General features: G+C 45.9%; 2 protein-coding genes across 10 annotated transcripts in view; both read right to left on the bottom strand.

Moving 5' to 3' along the window:
• Positions 1-15,313, bottom strand: part of LOC125747920 (S-adenosylhomocysteine hydrolase-like protein 1) — a 19,201-nt gene extending 3,888 nt beyond the window's left edge. Inside the window, exons 1-14 of one of the 3 annotated variants that reach the window (XM_049023541.1) lie at positions 14,813-15,313; positions 6,499-6,610; positions 6,197-6,340; positions 5,795-5,895; positions 5,402-5,504; positions 5,110-5,204; positions 4,495-4,601; positions 4,282-4,398; positions 3,487-3,550; positions 3,227-3,315; positions 2,652-2,722; positions 2,489-2,583; positions 2,303-2,401; positions 811-879 (exon numbers count right to left, since the gene is read on the bottom strand). In XM_049023541.1, coding sequence (XP_048879498.1) covers positions 811-879; positions 2,303-2,401; positions 2,489-2,583; positions 2,652-2,722; positions 3,227-3,315; positions 3,487-3,550; positions 4,282-4,398; positions 4,495-4,601; positions 5,110-5,204; positions 5,402-5,504; positions 5,795-5,895; positions 6,197-6,340; positions 6,499-6,610; positions 14,813-14,971 — 1,425 coding nt within the window. In that variant the 5' untranslated portion in view covers positions 14,972-15,313. The remainder of the gene's footprint in view (positions 1-810; positions 880-2,302; positions 2,402-2,488; positions 2,584-2,651; positions 2,723-3,226; positions 3,316-3,486; positions 3,551-4,281; positions 4,399-4,494; positions 4,602-5,109; positions 5,205-5,401; positions 5,505-5,794; positions 5,896-6,196; positions 6,341-6,498; positions 6,611-14,812) is intronic. The other 2 variants (XM_049023540.1, XM_049023539.1) reach the window with 2 other exon arrangements.
• Positions 6,802-25,392, bottom strand: nfya (nuclear transcription factor Y, alpha). Of its 7 annotated transcripts, none has more exons than XR_007399403.1 (10): positions 25,233-25,392; positions 23,350-23,495; positions 21,925-22,005; positions 20,570-20,716; positions 20,331-20,462; positions 20,092-20,197; positions 19,852-20,000; positions 19,579-19,752; positions 18,345-18,900; positions 6,802-13,152 (listed from the first exon to the last, which is right to left on the bottom strand). XR_007399403.1 is itself a non-coding variant. In XM_049023555.1 (10 exons), exons 2-10 carry the CDS (start codon positions 23,428-23,430, stop codon positions 16,972-16,974), a joined length of 1,041 nt encoding a protein of 346 aa, XP_048879512.1. In that variant the 5' UTR covers positions 23,431-23,495; positions 25,233-25,392; the 3' UTR covers positions 15,525-16,971. The 7 variants fall into 7 exon arrangements, 6 of the variants coding, with proteins under 6 accessions (XP_048879512.1, XP_048879508.1, XP_048879511.1 ...); XM_049023555.1 differs by lacking the exon at positions 6,802-13,152 and adding an exon at positions 15,525-17,034 and having other exon boundaries at positions 18,793-18,900; XM_049023551.1 differs by lacking the exon at positions 6,802-13,152 and having other exon boundaries at positions 17,492-18,900.

The following is a 25,392-nucleotide window of genomic DNA, read 5'->3' as shown; positions in this document are numbered from 1 at the left end:
CTATAGAAAGAAAGGTTACTGTACCTCATACCTACACTAACAGTATCCAGGTACATATTTGTATCCTCCTGTTATTCTGAAACCCAAACCATTACCTAGAGGCTGTTGTTCTGAGTCCAGCAAATAAAATAACAAAAAAATGCACTACAGCCCTAAGATGAATGATGTACAATACGGCGCTCACAGAAAGTCTTGGGGCGCTTGCTTAATAAAGTAAAAATATAGCAAATTTATTATAATCATTACTTTATTCATCTGTTTACAAAAATATATACCACATTAGAAACAACCAGTAGTTTTAAGTAAAACGTTTTCATTTCAAGTAGAGATAAATTGTAACCCAAATTATAGTTCTAAAAGAGCTGTTCTGAGTTTAAAAGTTCATCGACAAGCACCATTGGCTGCTTTTCATTGGCTTTTCATTGGCTGCTTTTGCCTTTGCAATGACATAAAACAGCAGACATTGGCATTTAGTGTCCCTTTGGCAGCCAGTGACTATAACTGTAATTAATAGCAAAATGGCAAAAACAAAACTGAATGAGACAGTCAAAAAAATGATGAAAATAAAAAGAAAATGTCCCTGGAGATGATATGTGCAGGTATGTTAAACACTGCTTGTCAATGGACTTTTGTTATGAAACCGATAAATTTGCAACATTTTTACTTAAGTAAGAGTTACTGTGAGCACTGTACCTCCAACAAGACGTGTGCACAAAGAGTGACATCTATCACAGCCATTATGAATCACAGAATCTGTTATAATTAAATGCTATGGTGCAGCAGTGGATGCACAAGTGGAAATCGGCTTACCTGAGTAGTGGCTGTGATTGACAGGACGAATGTGGGGACAGTGGAGCAGCTCAAGTTCAGAAGGCGACCCTGAGAAGAGCAAAACATCCAATGAAACACTAGCTATTTTAACATAGCTTTTAGCGCAATGCTATCAATGTAGTTCAACGTAGCTATTTGCCCCACATCTTCCAACCTCAATGCATGTACTATCAAACAACATCTCTCAATGTAACTAAACCCAGTGACAAAAAAAGTTAAGCACGCAGAAGTAATGGTCTGATTTGGATGTAATTTGGTACATGTGCAGACCAGCAATGGGTATGTAAATGATTTGATTTGCAAGGAGTTGGCACATCTAGTCACCAGACACAGAGGATGCCTCATAGATGCATTATAACAGTATTACCTTGACGGAGTTTGATAGGGGTCGTATTGTGGGTTTGTATGAGGCTGGATGGTCGTATCGTGCAATTGCCCGGCATGTGGGGCATGCAGATGTTAGTTGCCCGATGTTGGAACCAATGGGCATGTGAGGGCACCCACACACGGTTCTGGGCGCCCAAGACAGACCACACCAAGAGAGCATCGTCGTATTGTGCGCCAAGCATTACAGAACCCCATGGCATCTGCGCCTGCCATCCGGACACAAGTATTGGACTCTCCTACAACACCCCATGTCATCCCGCATCAGCCGGACTATGGTTTGACCGTCCCATGCATAGGCTACTGTTAACACCAGCTTGGAAACAGCTGGAATGATGACGAGTGGCGCTGTGCCGTGTTCAGGGATGAATCTTGGTTCTGCATTACCATGGATGACCATCATATGTGCATATGGCAGCGCCAAGGGGAGAGGACCAATCCTGCCAGTGTTGTGGGGCATTACTTCTGGCATCATGGTGTAGGGAGCCATAGTGTAAGATTTCAGGTCATCTCTGGCAGTGATTCGGGGCACCCTGACGGCACAGTGCTACACCAGTGACACCCTGTTTCCGCATGACTTACCCCTCCTGAGACAGCATGACAAGATAACGCCCATCCATACATGGCACATGTGTCTATGGACTGCCTGTGTCATGTTGAGGTCCTCCCATGGCCAGCCAGGTCCCCTGATCTTTCCCCAATCGAACATGTGGGATCAGCTCAGACGTCAACTCAGACCCAGTGCCAATCTGCAGTATCTAGGAGGGCCAGTTACAACAGCTGTGGGTCGACTTGCTGCAGGAGAGGATACACCGGCTGTATGTGTATCCAGGCCCAGGGGGTGCCACACCCTACTGACATGGGAGCAGCAGTGTGCCCATACTGCCAACTCTGTGGACCGTTTAATCCGATATCATAATCATTGCGATACAGTCACATGACCTTTCACCACGTGAAGATTAATTTCATTTTCACCACTCCATCTGGGTGCTTAATTTTTTTGTTACTGAGTGTATAACCAGACGATGCCAATAGATAAAGAATTACAGGAGCCTTTGGGCAAACAGAAAGTTTGTACCAGCCTCACCTCCGCCAGCAGAACTACCCTCCTGCCATCAGGCCAGATGATGTGGTCCACCTGTGAACGAACTTTCTCCCATGTGAGCTCGGGGGTCCTCAGACTGGCCTGGAGTGTTGCAAAGGTGCGCATGTTAAGCACATATGAAGACCTGAATATTCCACCATAGACTCTGATAATGGAAAGTCATCTCACCACGTCAATCTCGGTGTTGGAATGGCCCATGTTGCATACAACGCAGCCGTTCTTCATACGGTCAAGCTGGTCCCTGGTCACCACATTCTTATTCCCTACAGGGCAACAGAGCAACTGGGTTAACCAACTTCCTCTTGGCACGTCGAACGCTGGGCACACATACCTGTGCAGGTGATCACCATATCCACCAGGCGAATGACCTCAGTCAGCTTGACCACGCGGAAACCATCCATGCTGCAGGAGTGCAGAGAAGGATAAGTGGAGACAAAAAGGAGTATTACAGCACAAGATCTGTTCTCCAGCACAAAGAGCACAGGCCAGGAATAAAGCCAACTAGGTAGCAAGCCATAATATATAGTGGTTTGTCTTACAAATACAAATTGGCTGTAACACATAAGCTTCGTCTTCCTGGCACAATCTGGATGTGGCATTTCCTTACAGCCTCTTGAGAGTTTCAGTATTTTCTGAGGTTCTTCTGATTAGGGTCCTCACTTCAAGTGCACAGTATCAAATTGTCTGCTGTTCTGCATCATTAACTTGACAATGTAACGTTGTCATTCTGAGAACTAATGGCACTCATGCTGACACGTTTAAATAGTAAATCATCATCCACGATATTGTTTTGTATTGGTAATATCGCCGTTTTAGTAAGACTCAATCTGGGTATTACTTTATTGAAAACTCTTATGAGAACCCATGCAATCCGTATCTTTTCCACGTGCTCCCTTTGCTTCTTACCAGGCCTGCAACGCACAGATGGGGTCGATCTCCGTGACGTAGACGATGGCTCCCAAAGCTTTCAGTGCCGCACAGCAGCCTTTCCCAACCTGGCCGGCAGACCAGAGCAAACCCAGCAACTCAAGAGAAACTTCCTACAGATTCAGTCCCAACTTATGCAACACACATTCAAGACACATACCAGAGATAAGAAGCAGACTCAATGCAGACACCACACCAAGTTAGCAAGAGGATTTAGCAAGCAGATATGAAGTCCTCACCTCTCCATACCCGCACACCACCACCTGTTTCCCGCCAAACATCACATCCGTGGTTCTCTTTAAACTATAATCAAAAATAAAATGTCATAAAAAAGAATATCAGTGTGTTTTTGTCATCCATTCTGAGTGACTTCTGTGTCTCTGTGAATAGCAGGCAGAAGTAAAAATAGAGAATGACATAGATAATAATGAGTATGTTGAATCACTCACTAATTTATGAATGAGGTCACAAACTACTTTAATTACAAATTGTTTTGAGAAACACTCATTAATCGATGAATGAATTAACACAAGATAATGAACTACTTTGTGGCGAAAAGCTTTCAAAATCTACACCCCCGAAAATTTACCTAAATTTAATTACTTTTATCTAATGAAAATTTGTTACATTTTGTCAAGTTATTCTATAATGCAGTGTTATTACATAATGCATCGTCTAACGGTGTATGACAGCGCGTTATGTAATAACACCACATCATGTGATGCAAATTCGTGTAATTTTGCCAAGTTATTACACAATGCAGCATTATTACATAATGCGTTGTTACAAGTCTTCCTGAGACAATAAAACACAATTCTGACCTCTTCTCACAAAGTTGAAAGTAAATGCTAGTGAAAAACGCATGAGCTACTATGACATTAGCAACTGAAGCTAAACCTTCAGTTTTTTGCTTATGCCCGTGCCTGTAATGTCGCATGTGGAGGAGGGGTAACAGGATGCTACATGGGCAGTGACTGGGTTTGAATCCAAAGTCCATTCAGCCCCGAGGGGAATAAAGAAGACCTGGTCCTTACCCATCCAGGATGGACTCCCTGCAGCAGTACAGATTGTCGAACTTCTGCTTGGTTACTGAGTCATTAACGTTCATGGCGGGGACACACAGCTTACCGGCTTTGGATAGCTGGTACAGCCTGGAACACGCAGGACAGAATATTAAGGTCCACTCAGTACTCCCAGGGAGACCAGTAGGCTAGAACCACAGAGAGGGGTCTCTGTCTTCCAAGCACCTGTGTACTCCAGTGACGCTCTCCTCAACAATGCCACGGATCTTCTTAAAGACACTCGGATACTTCTTATACACCCAATGAGTCAGATCACCCCCGTCGTCCAGGATCTGCCAGTTGCAACAGAGAAACCTCATACAACAGTGATCAGAACATGAAGAGTCACATGACTCAGACTCTTGCTTGAGAAATACCATCTGTTGTTACTGTCCAGTCAGTTGTACCATAAAAAGACAAATTAGGTTTTAGGAATTTTACGCAAAAACTGTCAGCTCTTACAATGGGCCAGAGCTTAACACATTACAGTTTGATGCAGATTTTCAATAAATTAAATCAATTTAGTCATATACTGTCACTACAGTGTAACTTCTTTTCAGTTAACTATTTCTTTATTTGTTTGGCTTTTCGGCTTTTTTGTCTTTTAAGTGTTACATTAATGTTTTCAATTTAATTCTATCCTTCTGCCCTTGTAAAGCACTTTGAATTGCCCTGCGTCTGAATTGTGCTATATAGATAAACAGGCCTTCCTCTACCAAAAACGGGAGAAATGTTTTTGGACTGTACCATGTGAGGTACAGAGGAGTCAGGTGTGAGTGCCTTAGAAAGTCTGGACCGTACCATGTTGGGCTGCCATCCATCCATGCTAATGCAGCGGTCAATGCACCACCAGAAGTCATCCTCAGACTCTCCCTTCCAGGCGAACACTGCCACCCCTGGGGAGGACAAGGCCCACTTGACAAGAGACATTTAAACATCATCATATATTTACTGAATGTCAAATGTATACAATGTGGTGCTTCAGTCTGTAGGTTGGCAACAGCAGTAGAGCTTCAGAGTCTATAACAGTCAGGCCTGGTTCACATGGTCTCTTTTGGTTCTGTGTGCTTTTTTACAGCTTATCACCTCTCACCTTTCTCTGAAAGGGCGGCAGCCACCTCATTCTGCGTGGAGTAGATGTTGCAGGCAGCCCAGCGACACTGAGCACCCAGGGCCACCAGTGTCTCAATCAGTACCTGGAAGTGCGGGAATACAGCATGGGCTGGGCGATAAACAGGGGAGTGGGCTGAAGAGACACTGAGACAGTACAGATATGGGGACGGACTTTACAGGCACCGTCAGGCATGGCACAGACAGCAACGTCACGAGGATGGACAACAACGGTGTAATACCGACAGGACAGAGAACAGGGACTCCGCACAGACAGTACAGAGGGTCAGATATCGTGGACAGGGAGAGCAGAGAGAGGGACAGACAGCACACGGACCGCTAGTTCTTCTGTATTAACTAATTAATGGGCCCCTACCGCCGTCTGAGCCGTGATATGGGTGCAGCCCACAATTCTGGCCCCCACGAGCGGCTTCTCTCCCAACGCTCTCTTCCTGAGGGAGATAAGAGCCGACATGTCTGCATGAAAAAGAACAATAAAAAGGGGAGTTTAATAATTGCACTGGATTGGTTTAACAATCACTTTCAATCCCTGGTGGGTTTAACACATGTCATATTGGTTACTGTATTACTTCTCACTGGGTCAAGTCAGGCAGTGATTGGCTGCATGTGATAACCCCTCCCACCACGGGTTTCAAAGTGCCGCATCTTCCAGGACCAAAGACCATCATGGTCCTGAGCCCATCACTTCATGGCCCCCAGGACCGCAGAAACCGCCACACCAGGGCCTTTACAGAGGGTCATGTGACCAGCCGCCCACCTTGCTCCGCGATTTCAATCTCGCGGCGGCCAAACTCGGCCTGTTTGATGTTCTTCACGCAGAAGTCGGTGCTGCCCAGCGAGTTCAATTGGGTCTTATCCCGTGGGGAGGTCTCATCATCCGAGCTGTCAGTATAGGATGCGGCTGGTGGGGTGGAGGTGGGGGGGGGGGGGGGGGGTCACACAGGGACACGAGTCACCGCTCTGACACACCCAGCCGTGCCGTTCCATCGGCCCAGACGTCTTACATGCTGTACAGCCATGTTGGTCTCAGGCGAAGGGTGTGAGACTGTGCGTAGTTACCTGAGCTGTAACTGTCCGTAGAGGACTGCGAGATGGACCGAGAGAGGGAACGCCTTCCTGTCTTGGTGGGGAATTTGCTGAACTCCTGCTTATCTTCAGCAAACTGGATCTGCTGTAGAGGCATAAATCAGACGAGACACTTTATACAGTTTTAAAACCCAGACCTGTGACAGCATTCAAAGGCCTGTATTTCTAATACTGGGTGTGAATCCTTCACTTTACAGGTTAGATGCACATTCTCACCTGGACACCATGTTTGTCACTTTATATCACCTCAGTCCCTGTCTCCCAGGATACTTTGGTCCTCATTATATTGCGAAAAAGAGAAAGGCAGACATTGCATTTTTACAAAGTGAAAATATCTAGACTTACATGTAAACCTTCCCGCATAACATCCCAGTGTAGCTCATCATGAAAATTCCAGGCGACAGAGCAGCGTGTCAGCAGGTAGCGCTGTGATCTCACACCTCTGGGAAATCTAGCACTTGTAGGTATTAAATACAGGTTTTAAACGTAGTATACTACAGGAGGTTGTGGGTTCGGCGCCTCGGCTTTGTGAGTCTCCTTGTACTCTCCATGTTCGCGCTCCAGATTCTCCCCGCTTTTACTTGAGCTACCCATAGTGTGTGACCGGCTGAGAGGGTCAGCGCCCTCCAATGGACTGAGTTTTCCGCACCTGGTGCTCAGCATTACCAGGGCTCACATTACATTGGTGTTATTATTAAATCACAAGGTCGTGAGTATAAAACAGGAGCAGTGGGGGGGGGGGGGGGAGTTACAAACAGCCAAATAAAAATGAAAGAAAAAAATACAAAGTGTGTTAAATTAGGTCATCATCTGGTTTATAGACTCTCCTGCCAAAGCTTCCTACCAGATTAATATTAAGCAAGCAACCCCAGATTCTCATTATTGTATCAAAAAACATCAACACGTTGAATTTTGTCAAGCTGTTGCCAAGCAGACAATGTCACCGGATTGCTGAAGGCTTTCGAACTGTTCCCTAAAAATATCTTGTTCTCTTTCAATGAGGCAAGCGAGCCAATAGTCTCTCAGACATGTTACGCAACTGCCCTCTGTACAGCTCAGGGAGACTAAAATCATGGGGCGGAGGGACCCGGGGGAAGTCTGACAGGGCAGGGACACATACGCATGGTAATGCGGCTCACGGTTCTGCTTTCCAGCATGTTGATAATTCTGTTAGATAGATGCCCCTCCGAGGTCAGAGGTCACTCGTGTGCGCACACACTCACACACAGAATCTGTGGCACACAAAGATTTTGGACATTCTTTATACCAACCTTTTTTTGCACCGCGACCCAATTTTTACCGTGCCATCTCAGTCGCGACTCTATATGGGTTTAAATTAACGCTATGATCAAGCACGCAGTGCACTCTGCAGTTTATGCCAATCAATGCCTATCGCACAAATCTGATTGGATATGCCAGTGAATTTTGCCCCTTTCCGACCCAAATTTGGGTCACGACCCACGGGTTGAGAACCGCTGCTTTAGGAATTCATGTGGATAATTGGGCAGTCAATTTTATTATTCTTACTGTTTCACTTTTTTTTTAATCAAAACTCACTTTCAGCTTTGAGTCGCGTGTCTAACCAATACAGCACCTTCTTTTCCAGGTTCCTTCTTCATTTCCCAACATGCACCAGTCCGCAGGAGGATGACACATGTCCCATATTTTCTAGAACACCAATAAAGTCCCGCTGTTTCCATGGAGACATAGAACTTACGGATTTTTAGAGGGTAGCATCCAGGGCTGAAAGCAGGATAACAACAATGGCTGTCTGGCAACTAATATAATCACGGTGTTGTTAGTATTATGCTAACAGTAAAAAGATCATTTCAGGGCCTCAGACACCGTTCCATGGCCTGCCTCTGGATTAGTCCCCCTCCCACATGCTTTCTAACATTTAACTCCACTAAGCTTTTCCCAGCTAAATCCCCTCCAACTCTGGGATTAAGCTGCTTGTTATGCTTGAACAGAAATGATACGAGTGTCAGACGGCGTCCTTGACAATAATCCTCAATTCTGAATTTTGACCTTGAGTGGAGCGTAAATGTAACAGCGAACCGATGGCAATAAAGTTCTCCCCGTCAGGATCCATATCAGGAATCCTTGGGTTTTATTTCCAGATATGGCAGAGGAGAAGGAGCCCAGGCCATTGTTAGTCTGATGTTCAGATGGAAAATGCAATTGTTAATAAGCTAAGTAAGGCAAAAAATAAGAGTGACTATAGGCTGTCCTATCCTGCTGTCTGGCTGACTCAAAGGGTTGAGGCTGTCCTTGGAAATGATGAAGTCTCGCAGCCACAATCTGTCAGTTTAGCAGTTTTCCTTATTTTCATTGCTTGATTTTGCTCATTCGTACACCTGACCTCTGAACACCTGGATCACAAAATAGAGCCTCCGCTGGAACAAAGGAGGCTGCAGAAGGCAATCACTGGATCACCCTTAGAAGATACACACTGACCCACAAGCTGCAGCAGAGAGCAGAATGGGAAAAATGTGAAGAATGTTAAGAAATCTACCTCCAAAACAGAACCAGTAGTCTCTCCCACCACAAAACTTCTGAAACACCAACCCCCCAAGAAGGAGTGTACGACGTGACGATATTAAATCATGAACGATTAAAATGTCTCCACAATCTGCCTTTACGGAGAGATCATTAGTATCGCACTACAGTGCACATTCTATCAGTTGCAGTACTATGGCTCATATACACATCTAAAGTTGTTTTGTCAGTTAAATCTCTTTCGACACAACAATAAACCGGCAGTAGGCAGTGTCTTGTATTTCTTCCTCTCTCCGTTTCACGCCAATCCCGACATGCAATGTGCAACATGCAACACATTCCATATTTGCCAGCGTAGTGGCATGGATGGCACGAAGGAGCTGGTCCTTAAAAATAATTTGACGTCGGTGATTTGGAACTTGTTTGGATTTTCCAAAACCAACAGGGTGCAAGCAACAGTTATTTGCAAATTTTGCAAAGATTGCACAAAGGTTTGCACGTCGGATGGCAGCACGAGGAACCTTATTAACCAACTCAAAAGAAAACCCACAAAAGAGTGTGCTGGGCAGGTTTGTCTTTTAGGTTTTATTTATTAGTTTGGTTGAACTGTTAAGTAGCTTGCAAAACCAGCATGAAAAAGAATTGCAATAAGATCGTGGATCGTGATCTTGCCTGAAAAAATCACGATATGATATTTTTGCCGTATCGCCCACCCCTAACCCCACGTTACTCCTTCTGCAGACGCACACTTTCTACATCCAGATCAGACCGACCCCTGCGTTCCATGACTTCAATCATTGTGAGAGTCTAAACTCAAGGCAGAAGCAGCACTATGAACAGTGACTCCCGGGAGTCAAAGCCACAGGGCTGCTTCGAGGAACCAGACGTCACACACAGGCACTGTTCATAAAGGGACTCTAATCCACATCCAGTCTTTTGTCTGCTAATGAACCACAGGAAACACCCAGCCCTTGATAACTTCTACAACCCAGTGAATGGAGGAAGCAGGACTCACACACTCAGCTACTCCGGGCCGCTATGCAGAGAGGAACGCCAGTCCGTACGCAGTTTGCTGTCCATGGAAAAACCACCGTCCGCTCCCCAGTGCGTCTCAATCACATGTCCACCAAAGGACCACAACCAGCCCCTAGCCCAGGCCCCCATCCAGGCCAGACTCACCCCACTCTGCTTTTGTGCCATCGTTTCCTGTTTGCAGCTCTCAGCCTCTAGGTTCGCCGCACTCTTGCCCGGGCATTTTAACATCCAACATACGTTTTCATGGTAATCTCCTGGCTGGTGGGGACTAGGGAAGACGGGGAGGGGGCGGTACCACCCTCTTTACAAAAGGCCACCCCTCCCCTCCCGAGGTAGCTGAAGTCAAACAGCTCGTTCGCATCATTTTTGGTAAATGCTGGCAACCTGATGATTATGACCACAACAATGGCAAATTAGCATCTAATAGAAACCTTGCCCTTTACCTGACTGGCTGTGTCTTGCCCTGTCCACTCCAGCTCACACTTACTCTAATGAGTAAAAGAACATGGGCTAGTGAGAAATAAATACCTAGTCAGTATGGTCAATGTCATAGATATCCTAGATTAATGGTCCTACACTGGTAAATCTATCCATTCACTTTCCATAACTGCTTATCCAGTATATGGTTACTGTTAGCCCAGAGCCAATCCCAGAATGCACAGAGCATGGTGCATCCTCATTGGGCAGACAGGTATATATGCATTTCTCATATGATCACATATGATGCAATCCAAAAAGAATATAGGTGATTGCCATTAGCTTACTCAACAGCAATCAGTTTCTTCATAGGGTTCCATTGTTCATGGATGTTAAAAACACTCAAGTGTGCGCTTGGTGCTCTGGAAGAAGCACACTTTGGCAATTTTCAAACATGAAAAAGCAACTGGCACTCTAACACGCATACAGTTCTGGAAAAAATTAAGAGACCGCACTATATTTCTTAAAATATGCCTTTTTAAATCCTGGTTTAATCCTGGTGCTGCTGGCAGAAGGCTACACTGCGAGGCGGTTTCTACAGCAGCAATACGCAAGAACAAGGTGAAGCAGGAATGCTGGCAACAGCCAAAAACCAGCCAGGTAGAGAGCAGAAGCAGCTTTCTAATTCCAGAGATGAGCATTAACTTATCCGTAATGCCTTATAAATCGGAGGATGACCTCAAGCGACCTTCAAAAAGAATGGGAAACATTAAGTGCACTGCTAGGACAATTCATAACAGACTCCTACACTCAGAAAAAGTACCAATTTGTACCTCTGAGGGTACAATTACTTGTCACTGGGGCTGTACCCTCAAGCGACTGCCACTTGTACTCTAGCTGTAGGGTAATGTACCTTTTAAGGTACAGAAATGAACTCTGAGGTATATTTTCTGTATCATTGGGGGCACATTATTATTGCTTGTACCTTGGACGACAAAACTGTACCAGGTCTGTACCGTTTTTTCCAACAGTGTAGAAGCAGGACTGAAGACCCAAAAAGAAAAAAAAACAGCCCTTCATCAATGAGAATCAGGGAAGAGCCAGGCTGCAGTTTGCAAAATAACATGGATATTTCACACATGAGTGAAACTGAAACTTTTGCTGTGGTCTCAATTTTTTCCAGAGCTGTATATTTATTTAAATTGTATGTATGAAAAGATGTTGCAAAACTCAATGCATTATTGCGTATGTATCGTTTAACAGTTCGCACTACTGGTGAAAGGGGATGAACAACAAAGAAAAGTGAGCAGTCAGCTCAGGAAATGCCTACATGTCAAGTGGTTCTGCTTTCCGTCCCCAATATTGGGGGATGGGGGAAGGAGGGGTATTGCCAAAAAAACCCACAGAAGATGTTATAGTCACTGTGACAACTGACTGAACCCTGAGCAATACGCCTCAAGGATGTTCTGATGAACAGGTTAAGAGATACCAGACCAGTGCCGTTCAAACCAAAGCAGCACTTGTTCATAAACACCCACAAACACTAGAGCGGAGCATTCAGAGGTAAAAGCAGACAGGATGCCAAGTTGGGAAAAAAAATGTCAACATCAACAATTTATGCTTCAAGCCAATGGCATAAACAATGACCTGCCCGCATCCTGACAGGTACAGCATGAGATCCACACTGGCTCTGTTCCTCTTCATGGAGAAAGATCATGTTTACTTGCTCTTAGATCAAGGTCTGGTGGTTTGGAGCTCCGATAAGGCAAAACGAACTCACAGCTGCTGCATTTGTTGACACAGCACTTAATGACTCTTTTATAAATTCTATATTGTTATTAGGTTGACCAGCTGACCACTGGCCCATAGAGATCCTTTTCTTCATTAGCTCCTCCCTTCCTCTCCTGTTTCACGGTTTGCTACTCATCAGGAAAGTCCTCAGGTAATCTCCTCTCCTATTTTCAGTGCTAATGAGAAGCGTACCTGTCATCTTGCCATTTAATGTGGTAGACGCCCTTACCTCAGCACTCTCTCTGTGTTCCTTTCTGCCATTGCCTTTTACAAGGCAACACTCAGATTAAAGATCATGTAGAAATACACCAATCAATCACCTTCCATATCCACAAATCCACAGCAAACCTGGGACCTCTACCAAGAAACCCAGGGTGCCCAAGACAGAATGAAAAGTGCAGTTATAATACAAGATTAGTTAATATACAATACATTACAATATGCAAAAGATGTACATGGGACCCCATTATAAAACAGTATTTAAATTTTCCTCATTAAAAGGGAAACACAAAGGATTTATTCCTATGTGTTTTGCTGGACATTTACCCCTGAGAAGCTCTTAAGGGTAATTCCATGACAGGTCAACATAATAACATTCAAAACACAGTTACGTTTATTTTTGATGGCTTAGACTATACTGATCAATAGAGGTTTTATATCCAGAAAGTACAAATCCAGTACAGGATTTTGTTGCAACCAAACAGTTGAGTACTCTGTGACTTCCATCCATCCATCCATCCATTTTCCAAACCGCTTATCCTACTGGGTCGCGGGGGGTCCGGAGCCTATCCCGGAATCAATGGGCACGAGGCAGGGAACAACCCAGGATGGGGGGCCAGCCCATTGCAGGGCACACTCACACACCATTCATTCACGCATGCACACCTACGGGTAATTTAGCAACTCCAATTAGCCTCAGCATGTTTTTGGACTGTGGGGGGAAACCGGAGTACCCGGAGGAAACCCCACGACGACATGGGGAGAACATGCAAACTCCGCACACATGTGACCCAGTCGGAGACTCGAACCCGGGTCCCAGAGGTGTGAGGCAACAGTGCTAACCACTGCACCACCATGCCGCCCCCACTCTGTGACTTGTGACTCTTTATGATCTACTGGTTGGTTGAAATAAAATCCTGGTCTGGATTTGTACTTTCTGGACCTGAAATCTCCACCTCTACCTCTAAGCTGATAACAAACTGTATAACAGCTGCCTGACCTGCTGTTCTGTCAGACTCTCTCATCTACTGATCTCCAATTCCTTGAATTTCCTTATATTGCCACCATTTAGCCTCTCCCCTGCTTCACCACATTAGGACAAGATTTGCACAAAGTACCTAAGCATCCGTAATCAAGAGGAAACTGGAGATAGGTCTGTTTCTTCAAGAACACAGCAAAAAGTAAACTAATACTGTACATGCTGTGAGGCACCTTCTCCTGCCTGAATGACTACTGGTCTACCATGTATGTGTGTATGCCCCAGTACAGATAAGAAGTTAAAAGCATTAATATGTCTCATCAGCTGAAAGGTGACCAAAATTTCTTTTCAGTATGTTTTTGAAATATTTTTTTACATATTACTGTCCGTCCATCCATCCATTATGTATGACCACTTAGCCAAAGAAAGCACACGGCTGAGTCAGGGATGCCAACTATGGTCAGCTGGCTGGAGTGAGACTTTCAAATCGAGACACGTCTGCACCCACATTTACATGTATGTTAGAGTTTTATTACCGTAAAAACAGTCTATAGGATTTGCAAACTGCCCCCAACGCTTTTGATATCGCTTATTATATGTTTCTAACGATATAATAGGAATTTGGTGTAAGATTTACATGTCCTCCACGGCACAACCCGCACAGTGGTACAGATGCATGAGCATGAGTCTGAAAACTTGATTGTCACGCCAGATGGGCGAGAGCTGGTGATCCTGGAATGGGCGCACATTTGTGGAAATATAATAATTATTCAGGAGTACACAACCAGATCCTGACGTGTGCAGGAAATATACCCGGGACGCCTACAGATGTACCTGCGCACCCAAAGAGGGGTGACGGGGCCAAATCAGCGCGCCCCTGCGGAAACGGTCACTTATTCGCGGGCGATAGGCAGGCGCAAGGGCGTAACTAAAGTAGGATAGTAAACAGATGTCCCTGACAGTTTAACATTTATCAAAACTAAATCCCATTATCATCAACAACCTGCGATACCGTTTCCAGTTGGCGTAGCACTAGGTTTTATAAACATTGCTAGTTTTTACCAGCCAGCTTGTAATTCCACTAGTCGTTTAACGGAATGGTAATCATTGATAAAGTTTCACATTGCACAACTTCAAGTTAGTTTGGTGGAAGCACATTTATTCGGGGGCTTGTAATAAATCTGGCATTGTGCTAGGGATGTCTTCCGTAGCCTTTTGCGCAACGACTACTTATCGTCCAGGGCACGCAGTGCAACCTGGTGTCCATGCATCGCGTTTATTTTATCCTCATGATAAATTATCATCATGATCTAACGGGGTGCTGACTCCGCGCGCGCGCTGCCTTACCTTTTTGACAGGTTTCTGGGACGTGAACGCGTAGGGCAGCTCGCCCGCGCTCCCGCGCCCAGCCCTTGCTGAGCACTTCTCCGCCGCGTTCTCACTCTCCTTGGCCTCCTTGCTGGCCTGTTTCGGCTCCTGCTTACCGTCGACCACCGATTCCGACATTATGATAAGTGGTGTTTCTCTCTTTGCCCCCTCCACTTCAGTTAACCCCTGACTGCTCCGTACTTTGAGGCTCCTTCCTTATCGTACCCGTTCTTCTCAGGCAACAAGCGCGCGCTTGAAGCGTAGTCTGAATGCAGTAGGTATGCTGTTACGAGCCTGCTGGCATGCGTGCGCGCATTGGATTTTCGGGGCTAATATTCTGATGTTAAAACAGTGATGTCTTCATCGCAGCTGTAGTATTGCCCCTCTTTTTCAGTCTGCGTAGCTGCTATTCGCAGGCAGCCTTGGCTGCTTCCGTCCCCTGTCACCTTACCGAGTGGGCGGGCAGGAGGCGGTGTCTGATCGGGCTTTACCGAAGCTTTTGCGGAACTCTACCACAGATAAACCACGCTTGATTTTGTTTTTGACAGCACAAAAGCTTAACAAAAAACTTTGGTTTAACAAAGCAGTATTTTAAAATGCGTTGTAGTGATCGTGGGGTCAATACTTTATTAACACAATTAGTTTGACGGTCTAAGTATACGCTACCAGTTTGAGAAACATATAAAACGTATAAAATAAAAAAGCTCTTTTAATGGCAGAATGTAGTACACAATCCTGCATTTTATTCTACTAACTCATGCATGAAGGAAAAACCAATACAATATACATTAGAAATGTATGTACACTACCTCACCCACCATTTGACAATGTTCTGTCCCAAAGTTCATGCAAAAGCCCTTGCCAAATTGTCAATTTACTGACCAAACACACTACTGCTACCAGTGATTCAGTATGTAGCAAAGTCTTCAAAGTAATTTTCTACAACTGCTTCAGACAAACAGATGAGGGGGGTTAAAAAAGTTATGGGAATCCTTGCCAACAGAATCACAGTTATTGCTTCTCAGAATGGAAAGAAATAAGCAAATTTGCAAAACTCGTGAAACAAGTCGTAAAAATTGGTGTGGTGCTGCTTCTTTGACCCCAATGGTGTGGGAGACAATCCCTAACTGTGTTGTGGGTCATTTTAATTTACATGCGTGGTGGTTGGGTGGGTGTTATAAGAAATACAAATGAAAGGAAAAAAAAATCTCATCTACAACTGTTTTTGCTTCCCATCCTACACACAACAGAAGAATGAGACACAAGTCTTATGTGTCTGTCAGCACTGGGTACTAAGATTAAAAAAAAATAATAATGCAAAAGGGAGGGATGTCATGCAAAACCATCAACACTAAACCTCCTGACTAAATAATTTAATGAGGAACTGAAGAATACTCTAATGTTACACAATTGTACTTTACAGAGAGTGAAACTATTTAACACTAAGATTACAAAATAGCCAGTTAATGCAGCTACGGTTCCCTACGACGTAAACCCCAGGTACGGAGAAGGTCGGGCTCTCAGACTTCCATCCCAGCCCTGACACAGACTTAATACCACAGGAACACAAGTACAGGACATTTCACTAACACTAGCGTTAAATCTGTAGAATTTCATCATAACCCCGTCACGCATTCTGAGACACACTGAGCATTGTGGTCTTAAGCTTCTCTTCCCTCCCTAAACGGAGAAGCTGAAGAGGCAAACGTCGAAAATGAAAATCACATGATTGCTCTTTCTTTGGATGATCGGACCAAATAATTTGTAAAGTGGGTTGCAGGCTCCTCAATTTCAGGGCAAGTTCTAGATCACTCAGACATAGCAGCCGCATCGATTTTGGGAGTTATAAACTTAAGGGAGGGAGGGGCAAAAAAAAAAAAAAAAAAACACTAAAGTGTGCCCACATTTTAAATAAAAAAATAAAAAAATATAAGCATTCTGCATTCAGTAAAATGGGGAACGTCTCCTTATAACAAATAAGAGTTGCTGTTGAGCACCCAACATTGGGGGAATCCCCTCATTTTCTCTCTCTCTCTCACACACATATACACACACACACACACACACACACACACACACATACACACACACACACACACACACACACACACACACACACACAGGCAGGCAGCCTGGTGTTACGACACACGGATGATCTGGTTCACGGTCTCGTCTGCAGCTTGGGCTTGATCCTGTTGGCCCTGGAAGGAGGAGGCAGGGGTCAGAGGTCAGACAGACTGCATAGGTGAACACAGCACACCTACGGACAGGTCAGGTGCTGGTGTACATTGTAATGTAATTACATTTAGACCCCCAGGCTCCTAGAATTTTCATAACATTGATGTAATCTGGCATGCTTGTGTGTTAATATATAAATATTTACAGGTTTATTTTAGCCCAGCTACAGCTATTTATTTTAGTTCAGTTGCAAAAAATTCAGCTAATATGTGATAGTGCTTCAAACCTTTAACTCAATGTTAACCCCAAAGCTTTAAATATTAAACCTGAAAAGCCACACATATAGGATTCCTGCAGCTCGCCCTCTTATCAGAAGACTTTTAATTTTATTCAGTGTTGCAAAAACAGGATTCTGTTTTGTTGTACATCATTGTCCAAGGCCCATACAAGGAGCTCACATATGTTAAGACATTCTTCAGATGGTATTAAAAGTCATTTATTCATAATTAAAACAGGAAAAGAATATACATGTTTGAATGCCAGACAAGAAAAACAAACAGGTGAATACCATCAGGCCAAGCAGAACAGCACATCTCATCTGGATTTAAAACATCAGTATTAGCAAAAGGAACATGCAGACATGACAGTGGATCTACAGGAAATTCAAACTCCACGTCACTTTCTATAACCCCGCCCCCCGATATACCAATCCCACACACTTGCTTAGGAGGTCTCCAACTTCCAGCTGCTGTTGTCCTCCACATCACAACCCACACAGTGGTACAGTCCAACCCACTAGACGGGTCTGGATTGGGTTAGACCCAAGAGCTGGGCTGGAGACCCAACAGAACAGCTTTGGCGGACAGGTTTATAGCACAGCACGTAACAAGCATGGGCTGGAGAAAACTAAGGAAACCTGACTACTACTGCCATGCTGGGTCGAGTGATACACAGCAATTCCTCCAAAGAATAAGCAAGAGAACATACAAATAGGACCAAGCTGATGAGAGCAACAGGACAGAAATGCTAGAGCAGCAAACAGAAACAGGGCCTTAGGGGAGCTATTCAGAGCAGCAGTGCGTCTGACGGAGGAGCTCAGTGAAAACGTCATCCCCTAAACTTCCACTTACCCTCCGCCAGAAGTTCACAACTTGCAACTGAGCATATTTAACATCCATCCATCCATCCATTTTCCAAACCGCTTATCCTATTGGGTCACGGGGGGTCCGGAGCCTATCCCGGAATCAATGGGCACAAGGCAGGGAACAACCCAGGATGGGGGGCCAGCCCACCGCAGGGCACACTCACACACCATTCACTCACACATGCACACCTACGGGCAATTCAGCAACTCCAATTAGCCTCAGCATGTTTTTGGACTGTGGGGGGAAACCGGAGTACCCGGAGGAAACCCCACGACGACACGGGGAGAACATGCAAACTCCGCACACATGTGACCCAGGCAGAGACTCGAACCCGGGTCCCAGAGGTGTGAGGCGACAGTGCTAACCACTGCACCACCATGCCGCCCCCCATATTTAACAAACCATAAAAATAATCTTATCTGAGGTAGCTGGCATAAGACAATGAACAAACAGAAGGTTTCAGACACAAAGAAAACATGGCTCTCGTCTTACAGGTAAGGCCCACTGAGTACAAGTGGGATGTTCCACTGTTTACCCGAGGGGTGGGGCAGACATGGGTGGCCAATGGGAGTTGAGCTGCAGAGCCCTAAGCACATCCTCCTGCTGCTGCTGGCTTAAGTCCCCCTTTTCCCTCACCTGTAGGGCAAGGGCCATTTCCTCCTTCTCCTTGGGTGAGAAGAAGCGGCCGCCATCACCGCGCTTCCTCTGCATGGCATGCCGGTGTCGTGACTCGTGCAGGTATTTCTAAGAGGAGAGACACAAGTCAGCACCAATGCCTAAATGAAACAATGATTTGTCAAATCGCCCCCTCTAGTGGAAGATATCTGCAGTGACACTTAGAGTGAGTAAGGTCCCATGTAGGGTATATACCCTGATAGATTGAATGTCTGATATTTTGCAATGGCACAATACATTATTTCTTTATATAAAGAATGCTTGTTATTCTTTATATAGACTAAATAACTAAACCTGTTTATTATTTCTGTTGTTGGCCAAGCAAGTAACTTAGTTTCAGATTGCCGAATAATTCTACATGCTGATAATCAACTGTTTCATGTTTTATGTTCATTTGTGACAGACTAATGTAACATTTTCCTCTATATAAATTTACTTGGAGCGAAATAAAATTTTGAAGTAATAGTATTCCAGGAAAAGTACTTGCTTAGTAAATCAGCACACAGGGTATGAGAATCACTGACTTATTTCACTGGTTAACAGCATACTGCTTAAATATTTGCCTTCCACTAATCAGGTAGGCCCCCCCTTCCCCCCACTGGGATTACTCAGCTGCTTGGCCCATACACCAGAAATAACTGATACTTTCATGCTGACTTGGATATCTTCCTGGCCACTACGGCTAATTCGGGGCTCCACCCTTAGCTTCAGCGCTAGCTGCACCACCCTGTCCCTGCCCGAGCTCACCCTCCGCTCCTTGGGGATTTTGCCCTCAGCTTCCAGCTTGGCGCGGGCCTGCCGGCGCTTCAGGATGCGGTGGTACTGCTTGGCGTTAACGTAGAGCGGCTCCTCTTCCAGCATCTCGGCGCCAGGCAGTGGGATGCGCTGGATGGAGGGCACGGTGCCGCTGCCAGGCACCATCTGACAGAGAGCGAAGGAGGACGGGGAACACGCCTTAGATCAATCAGCAGCTGAAGCCCGCGGCTGCTCCCCACACTCCCTCAGACTTCAGGTGCTCACCATCACCATGCCTCCGGCATTCACCATGTTGCCAGACACCGGCAGGGTAACTGTCACGGTGCCCTGGCCGCTGGTACTGGTGTTGGTGTTAGAGCCGGCCTGCACGATCTGGGCCCCTGCCAGGCTCGCCGCCGGGATGGTGATCATTCCTGCACGGCAGTGAGATGTCAGGAGGCTCCGCTGACCGGGGTGACTGGCAAGTGATAGGTTTACACGTGGAAATGAGGGCGGGGCACTTACCCTGCTGCAGGATTGTGCCGTCAGCATTGACCGGCTGGTATACAATAGTCTGGCCCTCGGCCGTCTGCGCCACTTGCTGGCCCTGCACCGTGATCTGCTGCTGGCCCTAAAGCACACAGAAGTCCCAGAGATCATAAGCCAGGAGAACCATGCTGTGTAGAGCTGCCTTAACCAAAGTCACATGGCTTGATGGACTCCCCTCACACGTGCAGTCGCGCCTGAAGCACACCAGCGCTCACCTGGGTCTGTCCGGCGGTGACGGCCGTCTGGGGCTGTTGGATGATGATCTGCTGGGTGGCACCTTGTTGGCCCTGCACTTGAAGCGCCTGTCCCCCCTGCAGCTGGATCTGCCCTGGCTGGACGAGCTGGATCTGCACCACAGAAAACAAGAAGTGTGAGAGACTCGCATGACATTTCACATGCCCACCCCGGAGAACGAGTCCATGCGGCTCCCCCAAGCCCACAGTCCTGGCCTCACCTGCTGCAGACCCTGTGCCCCTGATACAGGCACCTGCATGATAGTCTGGCCCTGGCTTCCAGGCATGGCCTGCACCATGATCGGCTGCCCTGAGGAGGTGATCAGCTGGCCTCCGCTGACCTGCACCATCAGGGGCTGACCCTGCACCTGGGTGGGAGGAGACATGTTAATAAGCAGGGTTGCGAAGCTCTGGACCCCAGACCACCAGGGTGAGTAAGGGACACCAGGGGGCAGGTGCGAGCATGCGCGTGCAGGCAGACACAGCCAGCGAGCCTGGAGACACCGGGCAGAAACGAGCACCTGGGGACACAGCGGTCCTTTGGCAAGATGTCACAGAAACGTCACGAGATCCAGCCGAGCACAAATTGCACAAGACAGGTGCGGTCGGGGTGGGGAGCATCCAAACGACAAGCTGATACATGCAGGTCTTGCATCACTGGGGCGAGGTGGCAGGGACGGGATCCCACGATGCCAGACAAAGATTCCACTTTCTTACAGTCAGGTTTCACAGACATTTAAATGCTTCAGACAGAAGGAGTATGCAAAGCTCTGGCCTGCGGTAACTTACCCCCGATGTTAATTTTGCATATTTACATACACAAACATAAATATGCACAGTTTATTTGTTAAAAGCAATGTCAATGTTCGAATGACTTGGGATTCACCTAGTTAATCTGAGAAATTACACAAGTTAAATATTAAGCATTATAAGTACATTTCTCCAAATAAATTGAAGGGAAAAAAACTGGATGAACAACAGTGCAGAAGACTATCAAATTAAAATCTTTAAATCTTCGATAAACTTCAGAAGATTAGAAATCTTATAGTCTTAGCTCCACTGCTAAATGTTTGTATATTGGCATATTCATCTTAAATTTCATTAGACTCAAGAGAATGTTCTAAACTTCCCCCAAACTCTGTCCTAAATACAGATCAGCTGGAGCTTTGTAATTGCCGTTCACACAACACGACGACATAAAAAAAAAATTTTAAATAGCACAAACCCAAACTCATGGTGCCACACTGAAGGTGGTGGTTGCACTGCATTCTGAAACGAGTTCTTTTCAGGCCAACATCGATGGCAAAATGTAGCTCTGTGGGGAACCCGTGTATGAAGCCATTGGCAATGGCAATCAATGGCAAGGACTGTCCTACCGGCAAGCTGTAGCGAGATGTGCAGTACTAGGACCAACATCCACAAGCTGAGGGACGACACACCCACCAGCTACTCTGGGTGGGGTGGGGGGCATTCATGCAGCCAGCCAGGCCAGTGTGCAAAGGTTGTTCACAGGCAAGCATGGGATATGACAGGGTGGGGGGTCATGCAGAGAACAGGGAGCTGGAATTTACACCACTACCTGGAGTGTCTGCACCTGCTGACCAGAGGCCGGTGCCACCTGGGCCTCAGTCTGCAGCTGCACTGCGGTCACTGTGCCCTGCGTCCGAGACAGGGAATCGTTACCAGGGTACGGCCAACGAATCCTTCAGAGCGGGGAAGGGAATTGCTACCGTGGCACAACTGTGGCTACTGCCCAGAGACAGCATATACTCGCTGGAGCACACCCGCAGCCACTGTCAAAGTCGGCAGGGTTATCGGGGTTTAACTGCGGCCTACATGTTCAGGAATTAGGCAAAAAAAATCTGCACAAGACCGCAAATACTGTGCCAGACAGTCATTGCCACAGAACTAGGATAAGTGTACTCAAGAGATCGCCGACTTGCATATCCCAGGTTGGGGAGGGAGGGGTTTGGGTTAAAAAAATTTCATGTAAAAATAATACAACAAAAATCCAGGATTCTTCAGCCAGTTCACTGATTAATGGATGTTGAAATTACTGGGTTTTCATATCAACAAATTTATAAACATTCTCCTGTGTGCAAATCATCCACAGAGATTAAGGCACGACTTAATTCCAAAAATTACTTGGCACAAACAAAAAACCCCTAAAAACAATTTAGACCATGCGGCGAAACTGAATAATCGGCACCAAAAACCAGGTAAATAAGAGAATTTTTTTAATTTATAAGCTGATATTTGATTTTATACAATATGTTATTTTACATATTTTAACATCACCTGACTGATGAAAGGTTGCGTAAACTGACAGTATTTTTTTGACTGGCATAAAGTTGATTTTGACAAAACACGAACCAACACGTGACAACGTCTTATTGTAATGTGAAATATGCAGATCCTAACCCTCATCTACTAATCCAAACAGAAGAGCCATTACACTGTTCTTTCTTTGCCATTTTGAAACTCCACTGTCTTTCTGTGGAAATGCATCAGTCCATGACACACAAGGTTTTTCTCAGGGAATCTCACCGCAGGTTTTTACAGCTTTCCTAATGATCTGTGCCCCTCCGTAACACACACACAGCTATATAAGAGATCACCTTCCCTCACATGAGTTAATGGCTGGATAAACATCTGCTTTAGAAGTTTAAAAATCTTAAAAAGTTTCACCTCCACTGCTAAATACTTGTATATTGGCATGCTCATCTTAAATTTCATTCGAATCAAAGAGAATGCTCTAAATTTCCCCTCAACTCTGCCCTAAATGCAGATGTATTTTGGTATTTTATATCTTATCAGCTGGAGCTTTGTAGTAGGCGTTCAGACAAAGCAAAGACATTAAAAAGACAGCACAAACCCTCATGTCTCGAGGGTACAGCTGTACGCACAGCTGCACAGGAGAATCACCCTCCCTCATAGTAGTCAATGGCTGGATAACATCTGCTGTGAAAAGCTCAGCCATCTCGGTGCCTCTGCCGCTCACCTGCTGCTGCAGCTGCCCACTGGCCGCCTGGACCACAATCTGCTCCCCGGTGGTGGAGGCGGTGGTGGTGTATTGCTCCATGCCCACGTCACCTCACTCTGCTACTGCTTGCTGCTGTTGTTGTTGACGACGACGACGACAACGATCTGAGGGGGACCGAAAACACGAGTGTGCATCAGCAGCAGTGCCGCTGCCTGATCGGGAGACATGCACACTGAACCACACTGACTTCCCATTTACCCGCTGCATGGTCGTTTGCGTGTAAGAGCAACAATCAGTGCAAAGAAGCAGCAAAGCAATACAAATTCGAGTAACAGTTCAAATTAGATTTGAATCTCTGTCCAGGACACTCGTACACAAAAAGTAAAAAATGTCATGTAAATTCCAATGTTTTTGTTATATTTGGAATGTTATGCCATTCCAAACGGGCGCAAATACTTTTGGGAAAAACAGGTCATTTTGGTGTAAACTGTAAAGCCTCCATGCACGTAAAGGGCAAAAAAGCAAGGGGGTTGGTTTGAAATGGTTACATTGTCTTAATAAACGGGTTAAATGAAGTTAAATCCCCCTGCTTCCATAAATTTATTTGTTGAATATTTCCCGCGATGCAAATACAGAGCGGTGTGATTTGATAGAAGCCCGAGTCATATTTTGTTTCGTAGTACAAGTGTGTCTAAAAACAACGAAGGGACGCCCCCTGCCCATGACGGAGGAGACGAAACGACTCATTTTCTGATGAAAAAACTCGCGATTTTGAGCAAAAGAGAGCGTTTAAATCATCTGGCGGCTGCTGGAGACTGCATTTCAAAATTATATCGAATTAATTAGCAATTTTTAATTATTTATGGACATTGCTCTTAGAGATGCGTTAGACAAATGGTGAAATGGGCAGACAAAGAAGCCGGTCGGCGCCACATCGCGGTCCGACCCCGGATCTCTGACATTCACACACGGTTGTATGACTATGGGGTTGAGTAGAATAGTTTATATAAAACTGGCAAATTAAGTATGCATTATTTCCGTTTCCAAGATCGATGGTGGTGCATGTAGACATCGGAAAAAATAGACGCTTTTCTTGGCGATGGGGCGCATAGCATGAACTCGCGCGCTTTAAGAATAACGTACAGCAAGTGAACTAGCCTTCAGTATTTATTTTCGCGGTTCTCCATCTCCGTCAGAAAGACGCATCATTGTATGCCGAATATGTAGGCCCTGAATAGAAGGCAATTCACACAATGGGTTAGCAACATACTCAGCACAGATATACCAGTTCATGTCCAAAAACGCAAAAGAAAAAGTAACTTGTTTGCATATAACCTACGACAATTAAACAGTGTAATGTATTTCTTTTTATTGTGGACGAGCATTTATAACCGATATACTGCCGTGGGGGGCACGTGAGAGCGCCAAGCGCCGCTAGTCAGAGGAGGCGGCCTCCGTCTCCCCCAACACACAAACAAATAGTTTTCTAAGAATTCCGAGTGTAACCGACACTGGACGGGCACCACCGGCGAATGGCAAGCAGCGGGACCTGCCGCACAAGTTAATGCAGGCTTCCACGTAGTCGGATAGAGCATGCGGGCTTGCCGAGCACGGGAGAGTACAGAGGGACCATGAGACAGCACTGGTTTGCCTCTCGTCGCCCCGGCCCGGGCCTTTCCTCGGCCCTGTAATTCGCCTTAGATATCGTTCAACCATTTTGTTTCGGGGACTAGGACACGTCGCCTGCCGCGTTAATGTGCACTTTTGCGGCGCGTACCTAGCAGTTAAACGTAAATACAAGCCAATTCCTGTGTTTTGCGGCGTTAGTAATTTGGTTGGTCAGTGACACACCAATCCCCTGCTGCCGGATCCCATCCCCTCCAAGCCGCGCTCCCTCTCACCGTTTCTCCGCCGCACGGTTCCCCTCTGATTGGCTCCAGCGCCGACCAACGAAGCCCAATCACCGAGCTCACGCGAGTGCGGACAAAATGGCGCAGCTTTACCACCTCCGACAAGCAAGGCCGCCGCCGTTTCTCCGCCCCTCGTCGTCCCGCGACGCCT

This window comes from Brienomyrus brachyistius, chromosome 8 (genome assembly GCF_023856365.1).
Source record: "Brienomyrus brachyistius isolate T26 chromosome 8, BBRACH_0.4, whole genome shotgun sequence".
Lineage (NCBI taxonomy): Eukaryota > Metazoa > Chordata > Actinopteri > Osteoglossiformes > Mormyridae > Brienomyrus > Brienomyrus brachyistius.
This window is presented reverse-complemented; position numbering and strand designations above follow the sequence as displayed.